This window comes from Lissotriton vulgaris, chromosome 3_1 (assembly GCF_964263255.1).
Source record: "Lissotriton vulgaris chromosome 3_1, aLisVul1.2, whole genome shotgun sequence".
In the NCBI taxonomy this organism is placed as follows: Eukaryota; Metazoa; Chordata; class Amphibia; order Caudata; family Salamandridae; genus Lissotriton; species Lissotriton vulgaris.
In genome coordinates this window covers 1,209,168,634-1,209,191,957 of record NC_141689.1, presented here as the reverse complement: position 1 = coordinate 1,209,191,957, position 23,324 = coordinate 1,209,168,634, and the positions used below count along the sequence as shown (strand labels likewise).

At 49.6% G+C, this 23,324-nt stretch overlaps 1 protein-coding gene across 2 annotated transcripts in view; it reads right to left on the bottom strand.

Annotated features, from left to right (window-relative positions):
* Positions 1-23,324, bottom strand: part of RNF38 (ring finger protein 38) — a 759,966-nt gene that overhangs the window by 9,829 nt on the left and 726,813 nt on the right. For both annotated transcript variants that reach the window (XM_086961661.1, XM_086961662.1), the window contains one exon: positions 21,815-21,914. In XM_086961661.1, the coding sequence (XP_086817787.1) occupies positions 21,815-21,914 (100 nt within the window). The remainder of the gene's footprint in view (positions 1-21,814; positions 21,915-23,324) is intronic.

Below are 23,324 nucleotides of genomic sequence, written 5' to 3'. Positions count from 1 at the left end.
AGAGACCACCATGTCCCTGTTTACCTCTGAAGCCACAAAATAAGCCTTCCTTCAGATCCTTAAGAGTCTTTGTACAAAAAGTCTGACATACCTTGCAATCCTTAGGTTTGTGGTCAGGGTACAAACAGTATAAGCAGTCAGTGTGCTTATCGTCAATATGCTGTCTTTTCTTCCTGCAAGTACCACAGGCTCTGAACAGACCTTTGTTAGGTGTCTCTGCAGCTAAAATGTCAGTTTGAATCACCTTAAAGCAGATCCACCGAGTTGGTAGTAAGGCTGAAAGGATGAAAAATACTCCAAATTAGAGAAGTAGGAGAAAACTGAATAGAGCTCATTGGAGACTCCCTTAGCACGACGTGCGGTAGAAATTCTGAGGGACTGGCGCTTCTCTCAGAAAGCTTCTACAGGGTGGCCTCAACTGATTGGCTAGTTCTAAGGTTGGTCTTTTTTACTAAAGGACAGGGATATGTTATAAAAAAATCGAAGGCCTTGGGCCTTATGTTCTATGTCTAATGGGAAAATTATTTTAATAATACCGGGGGACTCCCATCTCGACGATGGGGAATGATTCAAGAATGTGAATCTATGAAAGTTCCAATACTGGAGTAACTACTAGTTATTCGAAATTGGTTAGACAAGGCAATAGCTAATTTATCTAGGAAAGTCCATACGATTCTCCTACAAGATACATCGGCTTCTGTTCTTATCAAGAATTTGTAAAACCCTGCTTTATGTCCAATAACGAGCGACCGCTGAGCCTGCTCCAGGCGAGGTCGCCCCCACCCACCGCTGCTCCTGCCCGCTATTTGCCAGTGATCTGCCCTGCTGACGGCGATTGCCTTCTGTGTACGTCTCCCCTGACTGCGTTGCCTTCTGTGTACTTCTCCCCCCTCCTGCCGCCTCCGTTTTGCCTTCTGTTTTCCCCGTTCCCCTTTTGACTCTGTATTCCCCTTTTGCTTTTTGATTTTGCCTTCTGTTTTCCCCTTTCCTTCTGTACCCCTATTTCCCCCCTTCTGCTGCCCTCCCCCTACGTGTATCCTTCCCCAGCCGCCGGACGACCCAGCCGCCGCTGAGCCGCCCTCGGTCCTCCTTCCCGCCACTGTCCTCCGGCGACTCCGCCCCCCCCCCTGCCCACTGGCCGCCCGCTCCCGCCACCCAGCTGACCCGCCCTCCCGGCTCGTTACTTATGACGCCCCCTGAGCGACCGCGCAGCGGACGCGCGCAGCGGGAGCACCGATTGAGCGCCGAAGGTGCGCCAAAGGTAAGCCCGTCTGCGCCCGTCCGCGCCTGGACCGCGCCCAGCCCCAGGACCCCTGGCCCCCGCAGATACCAGCCGGACCTATAACTCCACCGAACTCAACGCACTCAACACCGGCCGAATCCCGGGATGCTACCGAGCCACCCCGAGGCGCACCCACGGACCGTTCAGCTGCCACTCCTGCAAGTACACCTGCAACCGGTCCTACACCGCACCAGCACCCACCAAGCCTAACACCAGCAGCAACCACCTCAAGTGCATCCTGCTCAACACCCGCTCCGTCCACAGGCACGCCATCGAACTCTGGAACCTCTTCGACACCACATCTCCAGACGTCGCCTTCCTCACGGAAACCTGGATGAACGCCGCCTCAGCGCCCGACATCGCCATCGCCATCCCGGACGGATACAAGATCACCCAGAGGGACCGCGGCAATCAGACCGGAGGAGGCATCGCCATCATCCACAGGAACACCATCCGCATCACGACCAACACCGACGACACCCTCACAACCGCCGAACACCTGCACTTCCAGATCCTTACCGACCCCAAGACCACCCTCAGAGGCACCCTCATCTACAGACCCCCGGGACCACGCACTCAAGTCAGCGAAGACATCGCTGACTTCATCAGCCCGCACGCCCTCCCCTCCACTGACTACATCCTCCTCGGGGACCTCAACTTCCACCTGGAGAACAACAACGATCGCAACACCACCACCCTGCTGGACAACCTCGCCAACCTCGGTCTCAAGCAGCTGGTGACCACCCCCACCCACTACGCCGGACACACACTCGACGCCGTCTTCTCTTCCAGCAAGGACATCGTCTTCAGCCACGCCACCGGACTGCACTGGACGGACCACAGCTGCATCCACTTCGGCTTCAGAAGAACAACGACCCACCACCACCAGCAACAGGTTGCACGCAGAAGCTGGAACAAGATCACGGCCGACCAGCTCGCCGCATCCCTGAGCCAGGACCCACCCACCAGCTCAGCAAACCCCAGCCAGGCCGCCAACAACCTCACGAAGTGGATCAGCAACTGCGCAGACGACCTCGCCCCACTGAGGACCCTGCCTAGCAGACCCGGCAGCAAGAGAGCATGCTGGTTCACCGACGAACTCAAGAGCTCCAAGAAGAGCTGCCGAGCCCTCGAGAAAGCATGGCGCAGAGTCCCGACACCAGACAACATGACCACCCTCAAGCTCGCCACCCGAAAACACCACCAACTGATCCACGCCACCAAGAAAACTGCATTCAAGGTACGGCTGGACAACAACGCACACAACAGCAAGGAACTCTTCACCATCGTCAAAGAGCTCTCCAACCACAGCGCCGAAAACAACGACATCACCCCATCGCAAGACCTCTGCAACTCCCTCGCCTCCTACTTCCACAACAAGATCGCAGACATACACAACAGCTTCAGCACACAACCGACGCACCCCACGACTGCACCGACGCCCCCCCCCACCACCATCCGCGCCTGGACCCCGATCATCACCGAAGACACCATCCGTACGATGAACTCTATCCACTCCGGATCTCCTACCGACCCCTGCCCTCACCACGTCTTCAACAAAGCCGACGCTGTCATCGCACCCCATCTGCGGGACATCATCAACACCTCCTTTTACACCGCCACCTTCCCGAAGATCTGGAAGCATGCCGAACTCAGCGCTCTACTGAAGAAACCATCAGCGGACCCCAGCGGATGCACTTCCAGATCCACACCGACCCCAAGACCACCCTCAGAGGCACCCTCATCTACAGACCCCCGGGACCACGCACTCAAGTCAGCGAAGACATCGCTGACTTCATCAGCCCACACGCCCTCCCCTTCGCTGACTACATCCTCCTCGGGGACCTCAACTTCCACCTGGAGAACAACAACGATCGCAACACCACCACCCTGCTGGACAACCTCGCCAACCTCGGTCTCAAGCAGCTGGTGACCACCCCCACCCACTACGCCGGACACACACTCGACACCGTCTTCTCTTCCAGCAAGGACATCGTCTTCAGCCACGCCACCGGACTCCACTGGACGGACCACAGCTGCATCCACTTCGGCTTCAGAAGAACAACGACCCACCACCACCAGCAACAGGTTGCACGCAGAAGCTGGAACAAGATCACGGCCGACCAGCTCGCCGCATCCCTGAGCCAGGACCCACCCACCAGCTCAGCAAACCCCAGCCAGGCCGCCAACAACCTCACGAAGTGGATCAGCAACTGCGCAGACGACCTCGCCCCACTGAGGACCCTGCCTAGCAGACCCGGCAGCAAGAGAGCATGCTGGTTCACCGACGAACTCAAGAGCTCCAAGAAGAGCTGCTGAGCCCTCGAGAATGCATGGCGCAGAGTCCCGACACCAGACAACATGACCACCCTCAAGCTCGCCACCCGAAAACACCACCAACTGATCCACGCCACCAAGAAAACTGCATTCAAGGTACGGCTCGACAACAACGCACACAACAGCAAGGAACTCTTCACCATCGTCAAAGAGCTCTCCAACCACAGCGCCGGAAACAACGACATCACCCCATCGCAAGACCTCTGCAACTCCCTCGCCTCCTACTTCCACAACAAGATCGCAGACATACACAACAGCTTCAGCACACAACCGACGCACCCCACGACTGCACCGACGCCCCCCCCACCACCATCCGCGCCTGGACCCCGATCATCACCGAAGACACCATCCGTACGATGAACTCCATCCACTCCAGATCTCCTACCGACCCCTGCCCTCACCACGTCTTCAACAAAGCCGACGCTGTCATCGTACCCCATCTGCGGGACATCATCAACACCTCCTTTTACACCGCCACCTTCCCGAAGAGCTGGAAGCATGCCGAACTCAGCGCTCTACTGAAGAAACCATCAGCGGACCCCACCGAACTCAAAAACTACCGCCCCATCTCGCACCTCCCGTTCCCGGCCAAAGTCATCGAGAAGACCGTCAACAAGCAGCTGGCCGCCTTTCTCGAGACGAACGGATCCCTCGACCTCTCGCAGTCTGGCTTCCGGGCCAACCACAGCACCGAGACCGCCCTCATCGCTGCCACTGACGACATCCGAGCCCTGCTAGACAACGGAGAAACAGCGGCCCTCATCCTCCTGGACCTCTCCGCGGCGTTCGACACTGTCTGCCACCGCACCCTAGTGCAGCGCCTCAGCAACGTCGGAATCCAGGAGAAGGCACTAGAATGGATCATCTCCTTCCTCGCCGGTAGGACACAGAGAGTCCGCCTACCACCGTTCAGATCAGAAGCCACCGAAGTCATCTGCGGCGTTCCTCAAGGCTCCTCGCTCAGCCCCACCCTCTTCAATGTCTACATGAGCCCCCTGGCAACCATCGCACGCCAACACAACCTCAACATCATCTCCTACGCCAACGACACCCAGCTGATCCTCTCCCTCACCAACGACTCCGCCACCGCCAGAGCCAACCTACACGATGGGATGAAAGACGTAGCCGAGTGGATGATGAACAGCCGCCTGAAACTGAACTCAGACAAGACAGAAGTTCTCATCCTGGGCTCCTCCCCCTCCGCCTGGGACGACTCCTGGTGGCCCCCCCGCCCTGGACAGCGCACCCAAACCAACAGACCACGCACGCAACCTGGGTTTCATCTTGGACTCCTCCCTCTCCATGACCAGACAAGTCAACGCCGTCTCCTCGTCATGCTTCAACATCCTGCGCATGCTACGTAAGATCTTCCGTTGGATTCCCACCGAGACCAGGAAGACGGTCACCCAGGCCCTCGTCACCAGCCGCCTGGACTACGGCAACACCCTCTACGCCGGAACCACCGCCAAGCTCCAGAAGAGACTCCAGCGGATCCAGAACGCTTCAGCAAGACTCATCCTCGACATCCCCCGACACAGCCACATCTCCGGACACCTGAGAGACCTGCACTGGCTCCCGGTCAACAAGAGAATCACCTTCCGCCTCCTCACCCACGCACATAAAGTCCTACACAACCAAGGCCCAAGATACCTCAACAGCCGCCTCCACTTCTACACTCCCACTCGTCAGCTCCTATCGACCAGCCACGCCCTCGCCGCCGTCCCCCGCATCCGAAGAGCCACCACAGGAGGAAGGTCCTTCTCCTACCTGGCCGCCAAGACTTGGAACTCCCTCCCGACTCACCTCCGCCTGACCCAAGACCACCTCGCCTTCAGGAAGCAGCTCAAGACCTGGCTGTTCGAGCAGTAGCGGACCCCCCCCAAGTGCTTTGAGACCCTCCGAAGGGAGTAGTGCGCTATATAAATGTTTTTGATTTGATTTGATAACGGTGTATGGAAAAGTAGACTATATGAAAAATTATCTTTAAAATTTCAGTCGTCTAGAGCCCTCTGAGCCAGAGATAAAGCTTTTAATGGCTCCATCCGCTGACAGGTGCCTGGTTCTCTGTATAAAGTTAATCTGCACCAAATTTCAAGACCAAGCCTGCCAAAAATATGATATAGTCCTTTTTAATAAACTATAATCCTTTATAAAAAAATGGGGCTTAAAGCACAAAAACCTGAGAGCAAAACCAATCAGACAAACTGAAAAATATAGTTTATTAAGTTAGAATAAACTGTCCTTCAAGAAAAAAAACACACTCATGCGTAGCATCTGGACTTTTGCATAACAGTTTAACATTTTGTCAGTGTGTACTAAAAAGAAAAACGAATATGCTACTTACCAGTATGCATCTGTTCTTGGCATGTAAGGCTGCTGACATTCATATCTGTGCATAGATCGCCGCCTAGTGTTGGGTCCGGATGATCGCACATTGTTGTCCTGGAAGAGTCTTTGAAGTATCACGAGATAAGTGGCTCCTCCCCTGGACTACAGTGCGCATGGGCATCGACTCCATCCTCAGATTGTTTTTAGCCATTGTGGCCAAGATGGAGTGAAACTAAGTGTATGATGACCATGCTAGAAGTATATGTGAATTCTGCAGCTGCTACAGGCGCCGGGGAGGAGGGCGGGCGATATGAATGTCAGCAGCCCTACATGCCAAGAACAGATGCATACTGGTTAATAGCATATTTGGTTCGAGGCATGTGGGCTGCTGAATTCATATCTGTGCATAGAATACATAGCAGTCCCTCCATTAACGGCGGCCGCCAGTGCCAGCTGCAGCAGTTTGGAAAAGTGTTTTTAGAACAGCCTGCCCTACAGCTGCCTGCTGTTTGGAGTGCACATCAACACAATAATGCTTTGTAAATGTGTGTGTGGTAGACCATGTGGCTGCTCTACATATGTCTTCCAAAGGAATATTTCCAAGGAAAGCCATGGAGGCCCCCAACTTTCTGGTAGAGTGGGCCCTTGGTGGAATGGTGAGAGTACGCTTGGCTTTCAGATAGCAGATCTGAATACATTTAACGATCCACCTAGCTATACCAGCCTTGGAAATGGGGTTACCTTTGTGTTGTGGCGCAAAGGCGACAAAGAGTTGCTTAGTTTTCCTAAAATCCTTGGTCCTATCAATGTAATACATCAGGGCCTTCTTGACGTCAAGGGTGTGGAGCATTCTCTCCGCCAATGACTCAGGATTTTGGAAGAAAACAGGCAATTCAATAGTCTGGTTAATATGGAATTGAGACACTACCTTAGGAAGGAATTCAGGGTTAGTGCGAAGCACCACCCTGTTAGAATGAATTTGAATAAATGGCTCTTGGATAGTTAGTGCTTGGAGCTCACTAACTCGTCGCAGCGATGTAATCGCTATAAGGAAAGCCACTTTCCATGTCAAGAATTGTATCTCGCAGGAATGCAGTGGTTCAAAGGGAGGACCCATCAGCCGGGTGAGGACCACATTGAGGTTCCACTCCGGAGCTGGTGGAGTCCGCGGAGGAATGACACGTTTGAGTCTTTCTAGAAAGGCTTTAATGACAGGCACCCTGAAAAGGGAGAGGTGCTGCCTGTTCTGGAGATAAGCGGCCATTGCGGATAGATGTATGCGAATGGAAGCATAGGCCAGATTACATTTGTACAGATGGAAAAGATAACAAATGATGTTCTGAATAGATACATCTAGCGGGTTAATGTTGTGGTCTGCACAATGAATGACAAACCGCTTCCACTTTGCCGCATAGCATGCTCTTGTGGTGGGCTTCCTCGCCTCCCGAATGATGTCCATACAGTCAGGAGGCAAGTTTAGGTAGCCAAACTCTAAGACATGGGTACTCACAAACTTTCTGTTGGGGCCAAATTTACAGTGTGCTTTGTGGCCGAGGGCCGCACTGTTAGGGGTGGGGTTAGTGGGGGCGGGATCAGTGAGGGGCGGAGCTAGAGTTAAAAAAAACTGTTTCGTAGAATAGCAAGTACAAAGCCAAATGGAAAGGGGAAAAGTATTTTGCAAGGCACAGAGTTTATGCACTAATTTTACACTTCATGTCTGCAATTAATTTCTTGTACTCTGGAACCTTTTCAGAGAGTGCAAGTCTCAGGAGGTGATCCAGATGTGCATCAGTCAGTTTGTTTCTCAGTTTATTTTTCAAAACACCCACTGTAGAAAAGGAACACTCGCATACATATGTGGACCCAAACATGGTAAGTATTCTTTGTGCCAATGTAAAAAGAAGAGGGAATTTTTCAGATGGCACACTTTTCCAGAAATCTTCTGGTTCCCTCCCCAAGAAAGAGGACTCAAGCACAGAGCTGTATTGCATGTCAATTAGTTCCATCTCAGCTTGTGCCCTTTTCAAACCAAGAAGTTCAACAGCTTCAAGATTCCTTGCACTAACCATCCATGGGTTTTCTATAAGCCTGAAAAGTGGGGTGAGAACTCTAAACTGAGAGAATCGCCTCTTAATGTCCCCAGACATTTCTTCCAGATACACACACAGATTAAGACTGAACAACATTTCCTGAGCTTTTTCAACCCTCTGCGTTAAAGCCTGCAACTTTGGAAAGTGTGTAAGATCACCATCGTTCAACTGCTCTCGGAACAGCTCGAGTTTACTTTCAAAGGAGTAGACGGCACTCATCATGGAGGACACCAGTTTCTGTCTACCTTGAAGTGCCAGATTGAGAGAGTTTAAATGTGAGAAGATGTCACACAGAAAATGGAGCATGGTGAGCCATTGCAAGTCATATAATTCTGGGAAGGACTGCCCTCGACTAATTACAAATTGTTCAATTTCTGGAAGCAAAGTAATAAATCTTTCTAGCACTCTACCTTTGCTCAACCACCTAACTTCAGTATGCAACAACAGGTCTGCATGTTCACATTCGGCATCCCTCAGCAATAATTTAAAAAGTCTGTGGTTGAGTGCTTTTGCGCGAGTAAAATTAACAATTCTCATAACTTGCTTCATAACATCATTTAGTTGTCCTTGTTTTATTTTCGTGCACAATGCTTCCTGATGTATTATGCAATGATAATCAATTAAAGTGGATGATTGAAGTTTTTTTCTTAACAGAGATACAAACCCCTTCTCATGTCCAATCATGGAGGGTGCCCCATCTGTAGTAATACTTACAAGATTGTTCAATGGCAGGTGATGAGATTCAAAGAAATTACACATGCTGGCCAACACATCCTCTCCTCTTGTGTGACCATGCAATGGCAAAAGGCAGAGGAGCTCTTCCTTTGGAATGATATCTTGTTCCAAATACCTCACCCAAATCATTAACTGAGCCACATCACCTACATCTGTGGACTCATCAACAGCAATGCTAAAGAAAGGGGACATCTTGACTGCATTGATGACCTGTGCGAGAACATTGTCACCCATTGACTCGATTCTACGTGTGCATGTGGAATCTGACAGTTGTAGTGCCCCTATTTCCTTCATGATGTTGGATTTATTAGGATAGTGGGCAAATAAAATGTCTGCTGCCGAGAGAAAACACTTCTTAACCAGCTCTGCGTCTGTAAATGGCTTTTTATGTTTTGCTAGCAAGTAGCAAATTTGGAAGGATGCCTCGGTTACAGCCTCAGATTCTTTCATCTGGCACAGAAAGAGCTTTTGTTGGGATAGCTTTAGTGATGCCACCTTCGCAGAACGCGGTTTTGAGAACATTGGAAAGTTTTCTGTGAAGTCAGAATGTCGTGTTTTATAGTGCCGCTCCAGGTTATATCTTTTGAGCACATTAACCTTTTCTTTGCAAAGGAGACAAGTAGCTTTATCTTTTGGACATTCCACAAAAAGATATTCTTCTTCCCACGAAGCATGGAACACCCTGTGTTCACTCCGTATGGATCTGGGTCTTTTGCAAGACTTTGTTACCGGGCTGTATGCCATTTCTTTTGGATTTCTATGAACACTGCAGGGAAACAGGATTTGTGTTCACGACCGATGGCACGACCCGTCTCACGACCGATGGCACGACCCCGTCTCACGACCGATGGCACGACCCCGTCTCACGACCGGTGGCACGACCGATGGCACGACCCCGTCTTAAATACAGAGCTCTTCACAAAGCAACGAGGTGACACTGGAGAGCTGCTATTTGGGGGGGAAACATGTTTGAAAATAAAATTTGTGTTAAAAAATGTAAATGTCCACATTTAGTGTTTACTTCTCACAGCATATTTTGACAGTGCCCAATGTGCACATATTTAGATTCATTTGTGCATTCAAGCTTCTAATTAGATATTGGCACTTCACAAATGAAACATCTTGGTATCACATTTCTCATGTACAGCTATCCCCCTACTTGAGAGCATTAGTGAAATGAAGAAAGAAATAACATGAGACCACCCTTTCTTAATAAATTAAGTTTACATTTGTACAGTGCATCCACTACCTCAAATGCCTTTCCATATTACCCAGACAGGTGAAGTAGTAGCTAAGCAAAATATCCTGCCACTTGCAATAGTGAACAGAAGTCTAGAGGTTCTGGCAGGCCACATATGGTAGAGAGGGCCCTGCGCTCTGGCAGTCGTTGGGGCAGAGTCCTGCCCTCTGGCAGTCACTAAGGAAGAGGCAATTCCTCTGCAGAAGTGAAACTATGTGCCAGATTTACCACTTATTCATGCAGAGCAGTGCAGCAAATGCGCTGCATGAAAAGGAGAGGAGAAGAGTGCCATATTTACAGAAATATGACACTCTTCTCCCCTTTCCCTAGCAATAGTGCTGAAATCACCAACTGGGCGCGAGAGACATATTTGCGCCATAGCACAAGGGTGTCTCTGTGAGTCTACTGTAGGTTTTGTTCTTGGGTGAAACCCTTCCAGTACAAACAAGCATTAGAAATGCAATAGGTCTCGCAGCATTAGAGTTAGTGCTTTTAGAATTGTTAATGGGTTTTTTTGTAAATCTTTAGCATGAGGTTGAGGGTGAGTGAGGGTGAGTGAGGGTGAGGGGTTGAGGGTGAGTGAGGGTGAGGCTGAGGGTGAGGGTGAGTGAGGGTGGGTGAGGGGTTGAGGGTGAGGGGTTGAGGGTGAGGGGTTGAGGGTGGGTGAGGGGTTGAGGGTGAGTGAGGGTGAGGGGTTGAGGGTGAGTGAGGGTGAGGGTGAGTGAGGGAGGGTGAGGGTGAGTGAGGGTGAGTGAGGGTGAGTGAGGGTGAGTGAGGGTGAGTGAGGGTGGGTGAGTGTGAGTGTGAGTGAGGGTGAGTGTGGGTGAGTGGGTGAGGGGTTGAGGGTGAGTGAGGGTGAGGGGTTGAGGGTGAGTGAGGGTGAGGGGTTGAGGGTGAGTGAGGGTGAGGGGTTGAGGGTGAATGAGGGTGAGGGAGGGTGAGGGGTTGAGGGTGAGTGGGGGTGAAGGTGAGTGAGGGTGAGGGTGAGTGAGGGTGGGTGAGTGTGAGTGAGGGTGAGTGTGTGTGTGGAGCGATATGAATTAAGGGACTAACTGCTTGCCCGCATAAACATGTGTATATTGCTCAGTGTTCACACCTTCCAAAATGTGCGTTCACTTCGACACTATCACTTCATTCCATATTCCTCATGAAAAGTTGCATACAGAAAGGAAATAACTAATGTGTAGAAAGATGGTGTTCCTTTGCCATATTAGTAGGAATAAATAGGACTTACTGCTGTGACCATTTGTTTGTATGTAAGTACACTCTTGCAATTCAGACAACAGGGCCTAGAATAAGGAGGCCCAGTAACCAGGGTGCAGCACGGTCCTCCTCGCACCCGAGGGCGTGTGAAGGACGTGCACCCCTCACCCTCGAGCCTCGATGGATCTGTCCCGCTCAGACTCCCTCAGCATAGGCCCGGGCTCCCATGGCTCTGTCAGATGCGTTGTACATTCTAGGAATATCTCAGCCAGAGGGCTGGAGCGACCGACGGACGGAAGCTGCGTGCACGAAGCGCGTCACTGATGCTTATATATCATATACGAACAGTAGCGTCTCTGTTGAGATAGGAAACCATTAATAACGGATCGGTTATGTGCACTTATCTAGACAGTGTGTACACACAACCCATGATAGACGGGGACAGCTGACAGACATCTCTTTGTGTTGCTTCACTGTCTTTATGCATTTATGCTGCATTTAGGTTTGAAGACTCCTATATTTGATCACACTCAGTACATTTTGATTTATTTTAAGGGCGAAACGTACATTACGTGACGGCTGATGTATGAACGTAAACAGTGGCAATTGTGGGAGAGGCGGGTGTGAACTTGCGTGGTGTGTGTCTGTATACGTGTGCTTGTCTGGTAGGGGCATGGTACAGAAATGTAAGAATGTGTGTGTGTAAGCGTGCGTGTCTGAGTGTGTATCTAAGTGCGTGTTTATATCTGTGTTTGAGCGTGTGAGGGCAATGTGTGTACGTCTGTGTTTTTGTGTGAGTGCATGTGTGTTTGTTAATAAGATCATCTGCGTTTGCGTGATTGTGTATCGATATATGTGTGTGTCAGTGTGAGGATGTTTGTGCGTATCTGCGTGTCGTAGAGGGTAGGTGTATGTATTCGTGTGTGAGTGTGTCTTTGGGTGTGTGTCTGGGTACTTGTTTGTTTATTTGTGTCTTTGGGGGCGTGATTTGCTATATATGTGTGTATTCGTTTTTGTGTATATCTGAGTGTGTGCCGGTGTATATGTTTGTGTAATATGTACGTTAGCTTGATTGTGTATTAGTGTGTGAGAGAGAGAATGTCAGCGTTGTTCAAATAATAACACTGTTTTGCAGGTTACTCTGTCATTGATTCAAAATTTCAGACCGGTTTCTAGAGCCATACGCACGCTGTAATTATGGTGTACATTGCAACTGCATAGGATTCAAAATTGAGGACCATTTCGACACTAAACAGTTTTTGAGGTATTTGCAGCGTTTACAAATGTACTGAGTAGGTGTACAACGTCTGTCATTGCCAGTGGGGTGTACATGTCAAGATGAAATTTGCATATTGTACATTGCTCATTGGTGAGCCTATTTAGTGCGGTTGTGTAGATTTGCCGGCGGTTAGAGTGCGCAGGGCCGCCTGCAGCGGGGAGTGAAGCCAGCAGGCGTGTGAGGCGGCCGGGGAGCCGGGGAGGAGTGCGGGAACAGACGGGAGGAGAGTGGGAGGAGAGTAGGAGGAGTAGGGGAGGCGAAGCCTTCAACAACAGGAAAACAAAAGGGGAACAGCGATACGAGGCAGACATCAGCAGTATTCAAATTATCGGACGTCTGCTCAATCTATACCCCAGACCCCGGGTTTACATGGGTAAATCCACGCAAACTGTATAGTACCTCATCGGCTAACACGCATCTCTGTCAGCGCTGCCGCGTGGGAGTTTCTTTTTGCGTGCATAACAATCAGGAGATTCCAAGCAGCATGCCAGTGTGTCGGAGTGCCAAAGGAGCGCTGTGTTCCGGACGGGGTGCATGCATGACGTCAAAGCGCACAGCCATTTTGAAAGCAAAAGTTTGCAGTATTTAATGCAGCGCACTGGAACAGTGATGTGCACACTTATTTGCATATTGTTTTAGCTGAACGTCTGAGTCAGTGACGTGAACACTATCTACGTTCACTACTTTGCGGGTTATCCGGTCAGTGACTAGTACACTTTCTTACCCGTTTTATTAGTAACACACTTTTTGTAGCTTACTAGTGTGGTGGTGGTGAAGGGGGTGGAACTGGGCGAGCACGTAACACGGCGGGCAGGGGAGGGGGCGGAGAGGGGAGAGGTGCGACACGGCAGGAAGACGGAAGGAAGAGAGGGGAGGGGGAGGAGAAATGCGACACGGCGGGAGGGGGGTAGATCATGTCCAAGATAAAGAAGAACAGAGCGAGACTGCAGAGTAACAGGGGCTGGGGCATAAAGAGTGACATATTAAGGGCTTGATTTATCAGTGTGTTTTACTCAGACTGCCTCTATTGGGAAATGCGTTCGTCGGTACACTGTGGCCTGTGGAGAGCAGTCGACGGTAAGCAAGGGGTAGAGTTCGAAGGAGATGAGGGGAATGAAATGCAAACGAGAGAAACATGTAGGCAGAGATGGATTGCAAGAGGGAGCGGGTGAAGGGGGTGGAACTGGGCGAGCACGTAACACGGCGGGCAGGGGAGGGGGCGGAGAGGGGAGAGGTGCGACACGGCAGGAAGACGGAAGGAAGAGAGGGGAGGGGGAGGAGAAAGAGAAATGCGACACGGCGGGAGGGGGCGGAGCGGGGGAGAGGGTGTGTGTGTGTTGTTAGGAGACGGACGTGCACGCGCACGCGCTTTTAAGGTCAATGCGCATGCGCATAAGCTTAATGCGCATGCGCATTGACCTTAAAAGTCACGGGCACTGCAAGGAATCGCCACGATTCCTTGCAAGTTAGATAAAGAGTCGATGAGCCCCTATAGTCTCGCTTGCTCGATGCGCATGCGCATCGACAGGCGAGACCTAAAAACTATGCATAAGCTGAATTTAATTCTTTCCCCTCTTTGGTATTTAATTTGTCATTATATTCAGATATACCTGCAACAAGTCAGGACTATTGGCTTTGCCAATGGTTGTTAACTGCATAAGATAAATAACCAACAACTATGGCTTTGTTGTATATAAAAGTATTATATTGAAAATGCTTCAGTTCTGAAAAGATGACTGCGAAAGAACTAAACCCATTCTATTTGAAATTACATCAGAATCTTTGAGGAGTGATGCTGCTACTGAGATGGTATTTTCTTTCACCCGGAGGGCGAAAATGGAGACCCCGATAGTAGTTAGTTGCATAAGATAAATAAGCAACAACTATGCCTTTGTTGTGTGTAATATATAAAATTGAAAATGCTTCAGTTCTGAAATGATGAAACTGTGAAAGTAGTTAAACAAGCCTGTTTGGAATTACATCAAATACTTTGTGCTGCTGTTGAGTTGAAAAATGAATCGAGTGTATGGAGCTGTATGAAAGGCAGCATTTATATGAATGACAGAAGCTATTGCCTAAATTTACTTAGCGTTTAGCTTTCCAAATACCTGTGGAATGTGTGTATTCATAAATCTAGAAAGGAAAGAACCCAAGGCAAACAAAAATGAATTTTGATTTGATTTATACCTTTATTGTTTGCAGTTACCCTGGTAATTATGATTTTAATTGGTGTTAGATTGCTCATGTTTTGTGAATGTCTTCACTATTTAGCATCAACAGTATTGAAACACGGACCTTTAGAAAGGCATCGAAAAGCTGTCTTTTTAATCAGTAAACATCCCCTGCTGCCCTTAACCCCTTGCATGCTGATGACGGAGCGGTTCCGTCATCAGCTACGGGTGAGCTGTGCTGATGACGGAACCGTTCCGTCATGACTCCGCCCTCGCAAGGCGGAATCAGCATGGGCGGGGAATTCCCGCCGCACGCAAGGGGTTAATTCCTCATGAGTGTTGTCTTTCATTTTTTCTTTCTTTTTGGCGAATGCCTAGACAACTTTGGGTATTAGGAGCGCTTTAAAAATCCTTTATTCGTTTAACTTTCATTTCAGAGTGCAAGATATTATACAATATTCTAAACCCGCTCTTTTATAACTTTCAATCCAACTGTAGTACAATCACGCAAATATTTTAGTCACATTGCATTTAAAAGCCCAATTTTCACATAAATTTGCTAACAAGCAGCCATGGGATCTAAAAGGGCTCTTGTTAAATATTTGATTCCTTTTATAGTGTGCCAAGAAAACGAAACCGGACACTTCTCAGGAGTTTAACCCATTTTTTTCAATGTGCTATCATTGCCCACATATGCCAACAAGTATTGGCAAAGCCAATAGATTTTGCACTGTTGACATATTGGCTTTGTAAATACTTTTTTGTCAATTGGCAAAATCATAGCATTGGCAAAGAAAAAAGGCACGTTGATAAGGCCGCTGCTACTCACCCTAAAATTCTGTATGTGTGTGCATGCATAATGACATATGCATGCATGCGTGTGTGTGTTTGTCACTATTCATCCCTGTGCCTATTGCTTTTCTTTTGTCTTTAAGTATCCATCTAAGATGGCAGATGACGCTTAAACCGGCAAAAGTTCATTGTATATAATGGAGTGGCCTGGCAGCAAATGGCAACTGCTGGGCCCTCCGAAGAAATAAAAAATAATCTTAATCTTAAATAAAAGACGGAGTAAAGCAATGGGGATTAGTCAAGAAGCAATGGAGCAAAGGAGGCGCACAAAAGGGATGTAGGCATTACAGAGGAGCCTATCAGGCCAAAGGCAGCTTCCAGTCCTCACAAGTAAGCTCGGGGTAGGGGCGCCATGGAGGAGTTGGTTGAGGGAGGCGTGTGAGAAAGAAGCAAAAGGCAGGAGATGCTTTTGAGGTATTACAGTCAGTCAGTGCCGATATCCCATGTCACCATACTTCCCATGTCACAGTCAAGCATAGAACTGTGAAAACACCCACAAAAACAAAAGCTTCACAGAGGAGTTTTCTTGTCACTAGATCATGATAAAGGGCCCTCCCTTACAGAAGGATGGCTCCGTCTTTGCCCCAAGTGTGCACTGAAAGTGGATTCTAAACCTGTGACCTGCTCGGCCACATGAATGGCACCACAGCTAAGCTCGGTTTATTGATGCTGGTCGTGTAAGTTTAGAAACACACGATTTTCAAACGTACTTTAGAAAAAACAGCGCCATCTACTGTCGTATGCACATAAATAAATATGCAAAACCTCGCAATAAACATGTATAAAACATTTTAGCCCCCTCGAAGATCCCGAAGAATAACTTCACATTTATAACAAACCACAAAGGATATCTTTACATTTTGGGTTATTAAAAAGGTCCGAAAATAGAACTAAAAAAACGGGGGATCAGCAATAACATTGATGCCAATTGCATACACTTACTTGTTTCTGAGGCGAGGCGAAGCGGCAATTATTACAACGGGGCACTGAATCTCATCCCCTTCAGTTGGGCACACACTGCTGTTTTCGGCGCTGTGGTAAGTCCGACGTAGGTGGGCGAGGACGAGGGCTGGTAGACAAAGGGAGCAAATTGCAGTTCCATTCTTTTTAAACCCTCACCTGCCGCGACGCAATCCTATGACGTCACAGTGGCAGGTGAGGGCGGGGGCCGCAGGTCAGCATGCAAGCAGGTGAGGGCGGGGGCGCAGGTCAGCATGCAAGACACTAATTGTCTGTGCATGCCCATTTCTCGGTAAATGCGGCCCCCGAGGAATGACAACAGCAGTAATGGCGAAGTCCGTGACTGTTGTTGTTTTCCCTGGGGGGCCGCAAGGAGAGGTCTGGCGGGCCGCAACTGGCCCGCGGGCCGTACTTTGAGTACTGCCGCTCTAAGACCTCAGGAGCCAGATCGCCAGGTTGAGCTGTTGCGGGTCTGGATGCTGAATGGCCCCATGGCTCTGCGTCAGAAGGCTGGGTGTGAGGAGTAGCCTCTGATGCGGTACCTCGGACAGTTCTAGAAACGTGGTGTACCATGGTTGGCGAGCCCACGTTGGAGCAACCAGGATGAAAGTCATCGAGTGCTGCCTGAGCTTGCGTGCCACCAGCGGTATCAGAGGTGCTGGGGAAAAGCGTACGCAAATTTGCCTGACCAGTTCATCCATATCGCATTGCCCTGCGACTGTGGGTGTGGGCACCTGGCGGCGAAGCTTTGGCATTTTGCGTTCTCCCTTGTGGCGAACAGGTCTATCTCTGGATGACCCCACCTTTGGAAGTACGTTGGAGTACAGATGGATGTATCTCCCACTCGTGCATTTGGTGGCTGTACCTGCTGAGCAGGTCCGCCATCTGATTGTCCTTGCCCGGGAGGTGTTCTGCCATGAGGAAGATGTTCCTCTGAATGGCCCACTTCCACATGCTCTGAGCCAGATGAGACAGCTGTGGAGAGTGTGTTCCTCCCTGCTTCTGAATGTAGTACATGGCCGTCATGTTGTCCGTCCGGATCAACACGACCTTGTTGCACAGATGTACTTTGAAGGCTTTTAGTGCCATGAAGATCGCCATCAGTTCCAGAACATTGATGTGCATCTTCCTTTGCTGTGGTGACCATAGTCCCTGCGCAGTGTAATGGAGTACATGAGCTCCCCATCCCTGGAGAGAAACGTCTGTCGTCAGGATGATCTGTGGCACAGGCTCTTGGAACGGTCGCCCCTTGCAAAGGTTTTGTGGATTCCACCAATGCAGAGAGTTGTATGCCCAACCGCCCACCAACACTAGGTCTTCCAACTGCCCATTAGCCTGAGTCCACTGACGTGCTAAGCACTCCTGAAGCGGACGCATATGTAGTCTTGCGTGCGGGACTATGGAGATGCAGGAGGCCATCGTGCCTATCAACTGCATGAACACTCGCGCTGGAAGCGAGTGCTGGGGTTTGAATCGTTGTATCAGCGATTGAATGCTGCTGACCCTCACTGAATTTGGCTGTGCTGTGGCTGCCAGAGTGTTTATTGTCGCACCCAGATACTGCCGTATGTGGGCGGGCTGGAGGTGGGACTTTGGGTGATTCAGTGAGAATCCCAGATCATGAAGGAGGTGAATGGTGTGGGACACGTGAGCGGCACACTGCTGGGCCGACTTCGCTTGGATGAGCCAGTCGTCCAGATAAGGGTAGACGTGAATGTTTTGTCTCCTTAGGTGCGCCGCCACTGTCGCCAGGCCCTTCGTAAACACCCTGGGTGCCGTGGTGACTCAGAAAGGCAAAACCTTGAACTGGTAGTGCTGGTTTTGGATGGTGAACCGGAGGTATTTTTTGTGTGACGGGTGCAGCGGAATGTGACAATACGCATCTTTTAGGTCTAAAGTTGCGAGAAAATCCCCCTGACTGAGCAATGGGAGCACCTGCTGCAGGGTCAGCATATGGAAGTGCTCCGATAGGATGTACTGGTTGAGGGGTCTGAGGTCCAGTATGGGTCTGAGGGACCCGTCCTTTTATGATATCAAGAAGTACAGGGAGTAAACTCCTGTGCCTCTTTCCTGAACAGGCACGAGCTCTATTGCCCCTTTTTGCAGCATGACGAGGACCTCCTGCTGCAATAAGTGCAAATGCTCGGCGGACATAGGACGGTGTCTTGGGGGTATGTTGGGTGGAGTGGATGTTAACTCCAGACAATAACCGTACTGTACAAGTTGTCTGACCCACCTGTCTGTGGTGATGGTTCTCCAGACCGGCAGGAACTGCTGAAGTCTCCCCCCGACTGGTGTTGTGTGGTCGGGGGGCAGTGACAAGGCATCACTGTTTGCTGGTGGCAGAGGATCTGGAGTTGTTGTTTCCACGACCCCTGCCCTTGGCGCTGTTTCCACGATATCCACCTCGACCTTTGTTGGTGTATGTGGTCTGTGTGTTGCCTTTGTAGTATTGCGTTGTTTGGGAGAGCTGGCCTCTGGAAACGCCTCTAGTTCTTGATCGACGAAAAGACCCACCCCTGAACTGCTGGGACTGTAAGGCACCCATGGACTTAGCAGTTTCCGTGTCCTTCTTAATCTTTTCTAAGGTGGTGTCAACCTCTGGGCCAAACAGGTGATCTGGATTCACTGTTTGATTAAGGATGGTGGTCTGTATCTCTGGCTTAAATCCGGAGATTCTCAGCCAGGCATGTCGTCTCAGCATAACACTAGTGTTGACCGCTCTGGCTGCGGTGTCAGCCGCGTCCAGTGCACACTTAATCGAAGCATTAGAGATCAGCTTCCCCTCTTGAATAAGCATCTCAGCTGCCTCCTTGTATTCATCTGGCAGGTGTTGCAACAGGGTCTCCAGTGTGTCATAGTGTGCCCTGTCATACCTCGCTAGAAGCGCTTGTGTATTGGAAATGCGCCAGATATTGGCAGCTTGTGCTGCCACCCTTTTCCCTGATGCCTCAAAGACCTTAGATTCCTTGTCTGGGGGAGGAGCATCACCCGTTGTCTGAAAATTAGCCCTTTTCCGGGCATTCTAGACGACAAGAGAGTCCAGAGGCAACTGTCCTTTAATATAGGTAGGATCCGTAGGCGCTGGCTTATACTTTTTCTCAATCCTTGGGTTTATCACCCTCGCTCTGGTAGGCTCTTTAAAGATCTCTCCAGCATGTTTTAAGACACCTTTTAACATAGGTAGAGTTTTGACAGTCCTTTCTGAGACTGAAAAGGTATCAAAAAGGAAATCGACGTCAATAGGGTCAGCATGGAGCTGGACGTTGTGATTTTTAGCTGCCCGTTCAATGAGGGCATTGAATGCTGCAGAGTCCTCTGTAGGAGACGTCTTCACAGAGTAGAGTTGAGTGTCTTGTCCAGAATGAGGGTCACCTGGGTCAGCACCAGCAGCCCAGGGTTCATTGGTATCATCAGGGTCTGTATAGACAGGATAGCTGTACTCATCCTCATCATCGCCCTCCCCAGCGTCCACATCAGAGTAAGTGGGCGAGACATCTCGAGTCTGTGGAGAAATTGGTTCCACCAGGACAGGAGTGGAAGCAGAGTCCTTCTTTCTCTTTAGGGGAATCTTGTAGGACTCCATTGGTTGTTCCGGGGCAATTTTCCGCTTCTGGAGGGAAAGTCTGCCCGTTTCGGCATCAATAAAATGTTCATGTTGTTCGTCCACTGAAGATTGTCGATGCTTCAGGGTGGACACCCCCGTCAACGACTTCGGCACCGAGGACACCTTCTCGGGGACGCTGGCGACCGCTTTAGGGGTGAAAGCCTTCGGCGCCACCTTCGGCGGCAACGTAAAGTTAATAGGCGTCGACGCCTTTTGAGGTTTCTCGACTGGCTTCGGAGGTGGAGGATCTGCTGGTCTGACCGTCGAGGCCTTCTCCCTGATGCGCTGTAGGGAGTCCGTCACCTTCTTGGTGAACGCGGTGGGACGGGCGCGCCGAGTCGACGGGATCCTTCGAGGCCCCACCAGTAGTGGACTCTCTGGGAGCGCCGCTCTTGGCCTTGTCCTGTTGACGCAGAGTCTCGAGAACTTTCGGGTCGCCGAGTCCTTTCTTCGGGTCACCGAGTCCTTTGTTGGTGTCGACCGCCTTCGGCGCCGACTTAATCGGCTCGACCACCTTGACTTTAGTCTTCGGCTCGACAACACCCTTTTGCTTCTTCGGCGTCGAGGGCTCCGAGGCCTTGGATCCGACCAGAGTGATGCGCACTTTCGGTTTTGAGGCGGGCACCTGCGCTGTATCTTGTGTCGAGACTGTAGGTTTCACTTTCGGTTTCGATTTACCAGGGTGCGGCTCAATAGCAATGTCCGTGGCCAAGCCCGAAGGCGGCGCCGTAGAACCCATCGTAAGATCTTTGGTAAGGCCTAGTGGCGATCCCTCGACCTGAGCCTTATGAATCGGTACGATCCCAGTGTCCGAGCGAGGTCACTCTTCGTCCGAGCTATCCTCCATGGCCCCAAAGGCCCCGTCGTCGTCTCCTACCTCCTCGACGACTTCATCAGCTTCGAACATTTCTGCGTCCGCATCGTAGTCGTAGTCTACGTCCGACGAGGGATTCGACAGGTGGTCACCGATGTCCCCGGCAACTTCTTCCTCGACATTCCCGGCATCGAAAATGTAGGCAGGCGCCGGTGCAGTGAGCTGGGCCTCCTGGCGCGCAGCGCGTCGATGCTTAAGCGTCTTCTTGGACCTGAAGCAGGAACAAGCCATGCAACTGGCTCCATCGTGGTCCGGGGACAGACACTTGTTGCACACCGGGTGGACGTCGATGTGGGGATACTTCGAGTTGCAGACGGGACATCTTTTGAACGGACTTCGGTCCATGACGAACAGTCGATAGGGTCTGAGGCGTCGACTGGGCCCTCCGCGTCGAAAGCACGCGGGTGATGGAATCCGGCTCGGAACGAGCTGGAAGAGTTAGGCACCGAACACAAGACAATACCGACGTGTACTAAAGACCTTTTGGTCTTAAGAAAAGTTTTTCTCGATTCCGACTAGAAGAAACCAATATACATCCGAACCCAATGGCGGAAAAAAACAATCTGAGGATGAAGTCGATGCCCATGCGCACTGTAGTCCATGGGAGGAGCCACCTATCTCGTGATACTTCGAAGACTCTTCCAGGACAACAATGTGCGATCATCCGGACCCAACACTAGGCGGCGATCTATGCACAGATATGAATTCAGCAGCCCACATGCCTCGAACGCTATGTCACGATATTTCAAATAAAGCTAAAAAAAAAGCCATCTACTGTGTGGAGAAATTACTATTCATGTAATTAAGGTATTCATTAACAGTATCAAATTGCGTTCTATTTTTAATCTTTTTTTACCTTAAGCCATTTGTCGACACACTTGGCATGGAACTCGTGGTTGCAGGGAAGGACTCGAAGTAGTTGCCTCGACTCAAAATCACACATACACACAACGCATCTAAAATTAAAAAAAACATATTCAGCCAAGGAGAATGATGACAATGTACAATTGACTCGTAACTGCAGTTTACAAATTCTTCAAACTGCTCAAAGTTAACTTCAGCAGTTAATTTAACAGGGAATGTTACCATCAGTACAGCACTCTCCTCCAGTATCATCTCAAAGGCTTAAACCTGCAACTGAGTACAGAGATCCACATTACCTTACCTTAGTACCACTTACAAGACTTGTACCACAAACAAAGCTCCCGGCCCAAACAGCTGTGGGATAGTGCTTACAAGTCTCAGCTGAATCAAAGGAGAGCCACTGGTTAGTCACTAAGATGAGGGGTGAACTGGCAATGAAAATGCGTGGTCCCAGGGGGCTATAGAAGCCCACAAAATACCAAAAAGCAGAATGTGACTGGACAAGTAAGAGGTAAGTAGTATGTCATATTTAATTGTCCATCACACTCCTCTACCACTGTAATAGAATAGAGTGATGGCACTCCTTTACCACTCCTCCATGCCACTACCTTCAGATGTGTTTTAGGAATTAAGATGGTCAGTGATCTCAGATGACTTGTATCACAAGTCACAAATCTGGATCTCTCCAGTCAAGCATACTGTATTCCTGTTAAACTGCTCCATTAGCCTTCTCTTTAATTCCATTATTTCACGTCTTTCGTTTGGAGTCAGAACCTTGGCTATCAGCCTAGTGGTAGTAGGAGAGGAAAGGAGGCCAGAAACACTGGCACACTGCATTGTCAAAGAGACCCCTGCAGGAAAATTTCCCCAGAATACCTCAGGAGAAGAAGGCACCTAAGGGGAGATGATAGGAGCCAGCAAACTAGGCAGATTGTCCAACACAACAAAAGAAAATTGCACTTGACTGTAACCCTCAGTTAGTATCTTGTTTGTTTGCATATGCACATGCTATGCCATCTCCAGCCACTTTATAATGGGTCCTGAAACATGCAACCTAAGGTTTTTCAAGGACTTTATTTTCAGCTTCAGTCATGCCTTGAATGACTTGTCACCTAAAACCTCTTTTTCCTATTATGTTTGTCTGTGCGCAAGAAACCATCCTTTTTTCATTTTTTCAGGAAAGCCAGAGAGTCACATGTGACTCTGTAACAGAATTAGCTGAAAACTGATGGTTACAGGTAAGGAAATGTTACTTAATTTTAATCAGAGCTCTTCCTCGTAGGTATTGTTACAGATTCAGAAATATAGAATGTTCTCAACTGTGTGCAGTGACCCAGGAATCATTTTCCATAAAATTAAAATCATAATCCATATCTTGAAATCGATGTGAAAAGCTGCAATTTTTTCAAAAAGCAGGTTCAACTTTCATTTAAGAAACAGTGCATATTTGTTTTGTGAGGTTTTGTTGCCAATAACCAGAATTTAAACAGTGCGAAAGCCAA